The sequence below is a fragment of the Populus nigra genome, chromosome 1 (assembly GCF_951802175.1).
Source record: "Populus nigra chromosome 1, ddPopNigr1.1, whole genome shotgun sequence".
Taxonomy (NCBI): Eukaryota; Viridiplantae; Streptophyta; class Magnoliopsida; order Malpighiales; family Salicaceae; genus Populus; species Populus nigra.
The window spans coordinates 22,291,470-22,301,987 of NC_084852.1; the positions used below are offsets into that span (position 1 = coordinate 22,291,470).

General features: G+C 32.0%; 2 protein-coding genes across 2 annotated transcripts; one reads left to right on the forward strand and one right to left on the reverse strand.

Moving 5' to 3' along the window:
* The first annotated feature begins 4,823 nt into the window (after positions 1–4,823).
* LOC133690651 (uncharacterized) lies at positions 4,824–8,123 on the forward strand. Its single transcript, XM_062110899.1, has 6 exons — positions 4,824–5,156; positions 5,241–5,296; positions 5,551–5,609; positions 5,740–6,252; positions 6,742–6,919; positions 7,724–8,123. Exons 1-6 carry the CDS (start codon positions 5,012–5,014, stop codon positions 7,871–7,873), a joined length of 1,101 nt encoding a protein of 366 aa, XP_061966883.1. The 5' UTR covers positions 4,824–5,011; the 3' UTR covers positions 7,874–8,123.
* Positions 8,124–9,194: 1,071 nt separating this feature from the next.
* LOC133690661 (uncharacterized) lies at positions 9,195–9,997 on the reverse strand. The gene has a single exon (XM_062110910.1). The coding sequence runs from the start codon at positions 9,618–9,620 to the stop codon at positions 9,414–9,416; it is 207 nt and encodes a 68-aa protein (XP_061966894.1). The 5' UTR covers positions 9,621–9,997; the 3' UTR covers positions 9,195–9,413.
* Between the last annotated feature and the right edge of the window lie 521 nt (positions 9,998–10,518).

The window sequence follows — 10,518 nt, forward strand, 5'->3', positions numbered from 1 at the left end:
TTATAATTTACATGACCTAACATGTTATGTCATACATCACAAAACTAGAGCAAACAAGAAAAAAAAAAGACATTCTTATTTTTGTTCTCATCATTGGTTACAATAGTTATATTATTCATTTTAAAGAGATCATTATATAGATAAATCTTTTCTACAAACATACCACTCTTAGAGAGTATAAATTTATCACTCTAAAAAACCATCTTAAAACTATTTTTTCTCAACAATAAATCAAACATTTAGTTCTTTCTAATAATAGTAACATGCAATACATTGTTTAAGGTGAAAAGCTTTCTGGATGTCATCTTTAGTGCGACCTTTCCACCACCCAATATCTCAGAGGTTGATGAGTTTCTCATGTATAATTTTTCTTCATCCATGTTTTTTAAATGAAAAACATCTTTTTCTCAATGCATACATGTCTTGTAGCACCAATGTTAATTCACCATGGCTCAAAATTATTGATAAGGTTGACTTACAAAACAACATAAGACAAACTCATTTATGAAACTTCATTGGTGAGGTGATCAACCTTATTGATATTGTATTATCCAATGTGTTTTTTTTAGGGTTTCCTTATTTACCTTTATTTTTGCAATCTTTAGTTAGATGCCTAGTTTTATTATAGATAAAAACAATTGTCATTTAACTTCTTAACAACTTTTTTACCTTCAAAACAAGCTTTTTTTTATTATTATTTTTATTATGGGACCTTATCACTTGTTCCTCAACATTTACTTTTGAGACACCAGAAGAGTTGATTCTCCTTTCGGATAACTTATTAACCTCAACCTCAAAATAAGATCTTCAATTCTTATGTGTTTGCATTTATGCTTAAGATAGATTTTGAAGTCTTTTCAAGATAATGATATTTTTTTCAATGATTGAAACCACTTAAAAGGACTCCTTTAGAGACATACCATAAGAATGTATATCATGCAAAATGAGTTAAAACTCTTGAACTTGGTTTATTACAGTTCTTGAATCAACCATCTTGAAATCTAAAAATTTATCGACTTCAAATTTCTTCATACTATCTTCAGCTTTGAATTTTTTTTATCTAAAGCTTTTCATAATGTCTTTTCACTCTTAATTAAACTATACACATCATATAATGTATTGTCCAACCTATTCAAGATGTAGTTTTTGCTCATAAAATCAGTATGATTCCATGCATTCACAACCATCACAATAGTAGGATCAAATTCATTTTCTAATGATTCTGGCACCTCTTAAAGTTCAACTTACTGAACTTTTTAGATTTCTTACCATGTACCACAGAAGGTGATGGTAAAATCCTCATTGTCGAAGTAGTATTTGTCGAAGCAACATTAATTGACACAACCAAATCTTGAGTATAAGACATGATATAATCTATAAAAAAAATAGTAGCCAATAATATCTATAAATAAATACTTTAGCTCCATAATAAGCAAGTAATAAAACAAAAACTTATAAAAGAGAAACTTTAAAAATAAAAATATTTAAATTATGTAAGATAAAATTCATAATCATTCTTTTTTATTGGGTTACTATGTTAAACTCTATTTTGTTCACTTAGATTTATTCAATTATTATTATTTCAATTACGACTGTACTGTATACAAAAATAATATCGTGTCAATAATATTTTTACTAAAAAGTTCTTGGAAAAGATTACATAGGTTACAAATGGTCCCGCATAAAATCTAATCTTTTTAGATAGAACTTTCTAGACTATATATGTTCACCGCACTAATTTTTGTATATGTGAACAAAACCAACCAGATAACTTTAATGTCAATCATATGAAGTATAAGTAAGACAACATAAATTATCATAAACAAGTCAATGATTCACTTATTGGAAAGATATAAATCAATAAGATTTATGATATGCATCAAACCATACAAATAACATGAAAAATAATTTTAGAAGATAAACTTTAACTTTTAAAAAATAATATATAGCAACCTTATAAAATCAAACAAAAAGAAAAAAAAAATCATAACACATCAAAGGTTATAGATTAAAGCATTTTTAAAAATTTATTTACTTCGGAATATAACAATTTTAAAAGAAGTTAAATAGTAATTTAAATTTTAAAGATACTAAAAACCTCTTTCAAAATTAATTTATGTTATTAATTTCATTATTTTTTTCACAATATAAACTAAATAAAGCCTTAAAATTGTAAACCAAAGGTTGTGTGTGTGTGTGTGTGTGTGTGTGTGTGTGTGTGTGTGTGTGTGTGTGTTAGACTAATGAGTAATGATGTTTAGTTTATCATAACAAGGCATGTTAAACATAAAAAAAGTTTTCAAGGAAAATCTAGAGTTCATACAAGTTTAAATCTATAAGTACGCAAAAGAATAACTAATGACAAACATGCTTTCAACACAATAATAATAATAGAATACTAGCATGCATACCAAGCATATATTCAAATTTACAATGATGTAAAAACAAACAAATCTAGCATGCATAATAATAATAAAATTAACTATGCTTAAATTAAAACAAGAAGGGTACTTACTTGTTAAAGTATTTTATAATAATGAATCTTTTGTTGTTGTCAATAATAAATTATTTGTCCTTGAAGATTTGTTGCTTCTCACTTGTGCAACTAGGATATTTGGAATATGTCTCCTACAATTCCAATATCACCACTTCACCACCTTGGTTTAGATGTACTTCTAAACAAGGTCTTTGAATAAAAAATTATGTAACTCAAATATCTCTTAACAAGATGAACCCAGGCTCTAGATTTGAAAGAAAAATCAAAGTATAGAAAGGAGAAGAAAAACTAAAAATTATATGAGGAATAGTCTGTAAATTTTAAAAAATTCAAGCAAGAAACTCTTAATTCACCCCTTTTTTATATTAAGTTTTGGAAGCTAAAAGGTTGAAGAATTAATAAAGATTATTTCCCACCATTATCAATATTTAATTAGCCACCATAAATCAATAATTAAATCTAAAAAAAAACAAGGGTTCTTTGAGTAGGAAAACCAAAGGTTTTTTTTTAATTAATTTCTCTTTCATCCATAATTTTTTTAATTAAAACAATTTTTTAACATCAATTTTATTGATTTTGCCACATATTATATTTTATATATATAAAAAACCATCTTTATATCCATCAATTATAAATGACATTTAAAATATTTTGTTAAGTTTATATAGGCTCGTCAAGCACTTTCATTTGAAACATCAAAACAAGCCTTGATCCATCATAAAAGAAAATTTTAATGGCAAATCAATAACAAAATAAAAATTAAAGAGTTAAAATATTCTTTATTTTAAACATTTGGTTATCATGTTCTTAGAGTAAAAAAAAAAATATCTAGACGTTGCTAATGTTTTTTTTAGTAGAAAAAAATTTAAACAATATGAGAATTGATCCGATGTGACTCGGTTGCCTTAGTGAATTCAAAAATAACTCGGATGACCTGTAAAAACATAGTTTGACTTAAAATAAATATTTAAGATAATATCTTTTTAATAAACATTGAGATGACAACATATTGGATTGATGCAGGGCAACCCATGTCAACGTGTCAATCCACATACCATGTCATGAGATCATGACAACCCCATAAAAAACAAATCAAAATAAATCATGAAACACAATTTTGAATAAACTCAATGTTAAAGGATGAAATTGAGAAAAATAAAATAAAAAAAGAACGAAAAAAAAATCCTAAGTCAACTCTGGTTAACCTGTTAAACTTGCGACCCGGGTCATCAAATCAGGATAACCCAATAAGAAATTAAATTGAAACAAATTATGAAGCACAATTCTCAATCAATCTAATGTTGAAAGATGAAATTGAAAAAAAATCAATTAAAGAAAGAACACAAATAACAACTCGAGTCAACTAGGGTTAACCCACCAAACATGTGACCCGAGTCATGAGATGATGATAACCTTATAGAAAGCAAATTGAAACAAAAGCATGAAGCCTATCCTAATTAACTTAATGGTAAAAGATGATATTGAAAAAAAAAGTCAACTAGAAAAAAAAACTCTAGTTAACCGAGTTAATTGGTCAAACTCATTAACCGAGTCATGGGTATGGAATAACCTTATAAGATGTAAATTGAAAAACAAATATGAAGTTCAATCCTTAATAAATATAATGTTGAAAGATGTAATTGAAATTGAAATTGAAAAAATAGATTAGAAAGAAAAAAAACACTATTCTAGCTAAATAGTATTATGTGAGGAGAGGTATAGTAAAACCTCCTTCCCATTTAGTTTTTTGTTAATATTTAAACATGTACTAACAAATCATGAGATAAAGATAACCTAATAGAAAACAAACCAAAAAAAATCACGAGATTTAATTCTTAATTAACTCAATGTTGAGGGATGAAATTGAAAAAAAAAGTTAATTATAAAAAGAAAAAAACTCGAGTCAACCGGCTTAATATTTCATATTCGTTGTTCGAGTCATGAGTATGAAATAACCGCATAAAAAATAAATTATAAAATTTAATTTCTAATAAATATAATATTGAATTAAAAAAAAGAGTGATTAATAATGTTACGCCAGTAAGGAGTAAAACCCCATCCCCATTGTAACAAGTACGTGGATGAAGGAGTGATATGTTTTAGGCAAAATTGATAAAACCAAAACATTTGGGACTTAAATGATAATAGGATAATGTAGTAAGGGGCTAAAATTGAGGTTCCCCATAGTAACTATCGCCAAATCACAACGCTAGTTTTAGTTGTGGGTCCCACAAATCAAACGGTTCCCTGCCATTACTCGCATGACTATTATTTAGAGTAGACTTTATTTATTTATTACTATAAATCCTTCAACGGTCACCAACAAAGACAAACACTAGCTCCACCACCTTTCGACCTCAGTCTCTGCATTAACGGTCACATTTCTTACACCATCTCTTACACCCGTCACGGTTTTTTTAGTTCTTTATCTCTCTCTCTAGGACCCTTCCTCTCCTCAGCTGTAATAATTTTGCTCCCTTTCTGGGTCTCACTCTGTTTTTTTCCTTCTCTGCAATGGAACCTGAAAAAATAGATTGGAAGAGAATAGACTCTGTCTTTGTAGAAGATAGATTGTATGAGAACGTAAATGCACCCAAATGGTTTGATTTCTTTGCTCCTGAAGATTCCATAGATGATGAAGCCTGGTTTTGCAGACCTGGTATGCACTCCTGCAAATACCTGACAAGTTTTTTTTCCCCATGTTTTTTTTAGTCTCTCATGTTTTACTGTCTCCCTGTTGCAGATTGTAACCACCCAAAGACAGCTGAGGATTTCTTTAAAACCACACCAACTTCTAAGGTTTTTCCCCCCCTAATTTCAAAGTCTCCAACCTTTTTTTTCTTCATTTACCTAAGTTTGTACTAGATAAATAGCAACCAATTTAGCTCATCTATGATTGAGGTTAAATCTTGCATTTCTTTATTTAATCTGAAAAAATATAAATTATGAGTCTCAAATCTTCTTTCCTCGTCCCTTGCTTTTCTCAGTTACCAAAAAGTTCAATTAATTGAAAGTTACCTGACTCTTTTTTTTGTTGAATTGTTCTGGTTCAGTTTTCAAGCTCAGGTGATAAAGCTAGAAGTAGAACCCCTCTCAGCGAGAAGAATCAAAGGTACTCACAAAGCAAACCCGCGTTAAGTTTTAAATTTTCTATCATTTTAAGTTTTTCCTTATTTAACAAGAAAGAGTTCAAGATCCAAGCAACTGTCTTAAAGTTCTCTTCTTTTTTTCTCTGGGTTTAGAGATGCAAAATCGAAGAGAAGGGGGCAAAGTCAGTCTTCATTTACATCATACAATTACAAAGCTAAATTCAATCAGGATAGCGAAAATCGGAATCCAAATTTACCAACACCAACAAATCACCATAAGTCTACGAAAGAAATGATCAAATCAAGCAGCTGTGAGAATAATAAACCTATGGATGATGTACCACAAGCCAGGGAGGCACCAAGGCTAAAAAGCACGTTATCGGCAAGGAATTTGTTTGCCGGGAAAGATAAATTAGGTCATATTACTGAGTTTTGCAGTGAATTGAAGAAGATGGCGACAAGAGCGTGGGAAAAAGAGAGTTTGAATGAGAGGGAGAGTCAAGTGGGGGAGAAGAAAGATGGGGTGTTCGGGAGTGAGGGTTCTAGAGAGGTTTTAAGAGAGTTGAATGTGAAGGTGAAAGAGAGCAAACCACTGCTTGAAAAGGATGGAGAGAAATCCGGAGGAAATGAGAATGGAAGTGTCAAAGAGAAGCAATGGAAGAAGAAGTAAGTTTTTTCTCTCTATGCCAGTCCTTTTCAATTTGTACATAAGCAGTTAGCTTGAATTGTGTAGAGGAGGATCATACTTTTGAAATTTCAAGGATTATGGTTCTTGTTTTTTAAATATTTGGGGTAGATTTGAATTGATTAAGGTTTACCCATATAATTTTGTGTCATTGCAACAAATTAAAGTGGGTTTTCTCAGATTAAAGGGAGTAGTGGCCAAAAGAACTTGTGCAAAGTTTATTTATTATGGCTGTTGACTTGTGGATTCTTCCCAGAGCTTAAAGATTTCCATCGAACATAAACAGATGGCTTAAAGCCTGGCTTAAACTCTTTTGTCCTAAAACTAACAAATACTTGAATATTATTCAAGAGTGTATATATGTTCAGCACAGGCGATTTAAGAATGAACTTGTAAAGATTTGTGACTGACATTCGAATATTCTATGAAGATATTTCAAGGTGCTAAACTTTAGTTATTGAATTGCGCAGAAGAGATGATGATGCAGAAAACATACCGGTCCCTTTGAATTTGGCAAATGTGAAGAACAAAGGAGAGGAGCGGTTGTTGCAAATTAGGACCAATCCGCCTTCACCTCAATGCTTTTCTGCCAATCGTGCACCCGCCAAAACTACTACCCCTTCAAAGGCTTCCAGGTCCAGGCTTACGGTATGCGATGCAACTGTTTCCATACTTAATATTGAACTTTTTGTTGTAGGGGTTTAAGGGAAGTTAATAATGAGATTGACAAACATGGAAAACGAAAGAGTTTAACTGCAGGTTTGAGCATTGAATCAGATATATTGCTTGTTTCTTCTTACTAGTCTCCTTTTTTGCATCAAGAAAAATGAGAGGAATGTCAAGGACAAAAATTAGGCTAGAATTTGTCTAACAACTACTGAACTGACAGGCATTAATAAATGTAATGAATATGCAAATTGAATGCTTCCCCTTGTCACTTCCATTGGGGATTCGTTCACTGCATGCAATAGATCACTAAATTTCAAACAAACACGTTGATTACGCCATTTAATACGATCGATGGATGTATGCACCCCTATGGAACAATAATTAAAATATGTTAGGTCTCTAGTACTGATTCTCAGTTAATTTGAACGTATCATCATTCCCTTAAGGAACTCTTCGCTTAGGCCAGACTAAAACCTCTGTTGTATTCTTCCACACTATCCTTTATTCTCAGTAAACGACATTGAGATTCAAGCACGTTTGGTCCTACCTTCATCATAGTCCTAAATTCTGTGTATAATCTAGTGCTCAACTCCTAACTGCACTTTTTTGTTAATTTGATTCACTAGTTGTCTCACTAGTGTATTATGATTTTCTGGTTAGAAAAGAAGGAACAGTGCACTTTCTAATTTGCATTGTAGCTAAGACGTGTAACTAGCTAAGTCTATGTAGTTGTTTCTAAGAATGTTTGCTTGAGCACTCATGTGATGATGGTGAACTGCGCAGGTAAGGGGAATGCTTGAAGAATTGAAGGATAAGGAGATCACAGAGGAGGAAACTGAGGGCAAAGGCACAAGTTTTTTTGCTGCCGATGGAAGAGAATCAAGAGTTTTGGATGTTTTCTGGTTCCTAAAGCCCTGCACGCACTCCAGCTGAAAGGTGGAAGCCCGCTCCCTCTCCGGCGAATCCAAAATTCATTGTTTTAAAGATTTTTTTTCTTTTAGCCCAGCTGAAACTCGTCATTACACCTTGTTTTTCTGTAATCCATACATCAACACCTCACGTTCACGTTCTTTAATTCTTGTTCCTTGGTTGATCTGATTCATTCGATGTCAATAAGAGAAAACTGTAAGAAGCGAATTCAAACTCATTATAGCAAATAAAATTTGTATTTTTGAACTCCAAAGACATACGAGTGATGCAAAACGCACTATTGGTTCGTGTTATTTGGGGTTGTTGCTCTCCATGGCTATGCTTACCAAGATGACTTATTTTGGCATTTCATTATCCATCCATCCAGAAAGAAGGGTATAAACACCAAGCAGCAGATTGACGCGTTTTTGTTTTTCACATACGAAGACAGAACTTCACAAATGTTACACGGCTGAACAATAATTCAATAATCAGTCCCACGAGTCTGTCTTTCAAACTAGCATGAGAACACAAATGATGAAACAACGACACATAAAAGCACCATTCCTTGTTGGTGGTTGGTTAAGCTTGAGCACCGGATTTGCTGAAAACTTTACATTTTGGAAAGGATGGACACTGATGGGTTTTTTTTTTTATCTTCGGAGGCAGCATTCATAGGACATACTGTTTCTTATATCGTCATCAATTACAGAGTGTCTATTGCAAAGAATCAGCTGGGAGTCCTTTGTGTCATCTCAAATCATGCCTAACCACCTCTCCTGTGAAAATCTGTCGGTGCTAAGGTCTTTCTGTATGTGTTCTTACTACACAGTTAGCAATACTGGCTAAACGCCAAACCTTGCCATCCGATTTTAGACATACCGATGTACATGTTGCTGTGTTTTTTGTCCTCACAAAAAAGAAACCCACGGACATCAATGGCGTTATCTCTTTGTTTTTCGTCTTCGCTTCTGTTTTGGATGGATTACAAATATAACTTACATGCTAACCAGTAACCACTCCCATATTCATTTGATATTTGGTTCTTCGTCTCCCAAAACATTACTGTGTTCTATCTTTATCCCAATTCCCAGTTTCGATGATTTTATAATGGGAAAGAAGATGTCTCCCTTTTTATCCCCTCCTTCGGGAATTAATGTGCTTGCAGATGACTTTCTTTTTCTTCTTCTTTTTAGCAAGAGTCAGATGAAAAGTTTTGAAAAATTAACAAAGATTGCCCTAGAAAACAAACCCAAAATCCCGAATTCTGCTTCATGATGACTGATAACAAAAGGCAAACCCCATCTCCAAAACCTTAATCTTCACATGGACAAGGAACCCAAGAAGAGAGAAAACCATCCTTTATTTACTCTTAATTTATATAGCATCCTTATAACAACCCTCAAGCTTTTCTCTATGATTCGTAATCCCGCACAAAATCATAAACACATCCAGCAAAATTAAAATTAAAGTAACAGCAACTTATTGCAATCTACATCAGTTCTAACACCGTAAAAATAAAGCAGGTAAGAAGAAGAAGAAGAATGTACATGAACATCCTCTTCTACCCTAACCTGAAATTACAAAGCAAGATATCCAAGAACCTAGACCACGCGTGCCTTGCACGAGGATAGAGTCTCGTGGTATAAACTCTTGACTCCCTTAACAGTCCTTCCATGGTTTCCACAAAGAGATTCAAGCTCCTCATAGGTGGAATGTACAAAGTCAAAGGCACCGCAGAGAAAGCCACCGTAAAGAAAAGCTGCAGCATCTTAAAGCCAAAGCCACCAAAAAAGTTACTTTTTTAAAAAAAACAAACTATACACGGCTCTCGGTTATTGATACAAATATTTGGAGTTCCAAAGACAAGAGGGAGAGAGGTTTGAGCTCTTTGGATTTCTTGGTAGATCTTGTGCAAGTTTTGAGGGTGAAAGGATTTTGAGATTTTGGAGGGTTTGTAGATTTGGAGAACTCTTTATTGCAGGAGAGTCAAGGAAAGAGAGAGATCGGACAGAAGGGAAGTTCTGGAAATCTAAAGAAGTTAAAAGATTGAAATGTTCTTGCCGCTACAAGATCACGACAAAATAAACGAGAAACGTGAGGAAAAAAATAGAAGAGTACGAATACAAGTGCAGGACTAGTAGTTGGTTGGGTGTGGAGGGCTGACTTTTAATTATCTTTTTGACTTTTCTTTTTTTGGTTTTTATCATAATTCATCAAGTTTTTCCTGGCTATGACTTGTGAACGGTGGATTGTTTATAGATTTATTTTTGTCTGGTAGTAGTAGCACTCATGAAATTTCGGGTTTAATCCAAATTTGCTGATGATGATTTTTTTTTTAATTTACATGGTTATCCGAGTTAATTTGTATGTATTTTAATTAATTTTATAAATTTTAAAATTAATAATCATATAAATTTTTAATAATCTTAAAGCTTATGAGATTCAAACTAGTAATTTCTAATGAGTAAATTTATAGTCTGATTAATTAAGAAATGATGATGATTAATTATGCTCGTGTCATAAATGAGTCACAACAATAATATGATATGATTAATTGATAATTGATTAAAAAAATGTTTTTTAAATTATTTTATATGTTAAAAAATATAAAATTAAATTTTATATTAAAAAAAATTAAAAATTAGATGTCTGCCAAAAAAACCATT

Bases quoted from the DNA above. Each gene is read 5' to 3' on its own strand.
- LOC133690651 (XM_062110899.1), top strand. From the start codon at position 5,012: ATGGAACCTGAAAAAATAGATTGGAAGAGAATAGACTCTGTCTTTGTA. The intron at 6,253-6,741 runs GTAAGTTTTTTC...TGAATTGCGCAG, and splicing joins GAGAAGCAATGGAAGAAGAA to AAGAGATGATGATGCAGAAA. The intron at 6,920-7,723 runs GTATGCGATGCA...TGAACTGCGCAG, and splicing joins CTTCCAGGTCCAGGCTTACG to GTAAGGGGAATGCTTGAAGA.
- LOC133690661 (XM_062110910.1), bottom strand. From the start codon at position 9,620: ATGCTGCAGCTTTTCTTTACGGTGGCTTTCTCTGCGGTGCCTTTGACT.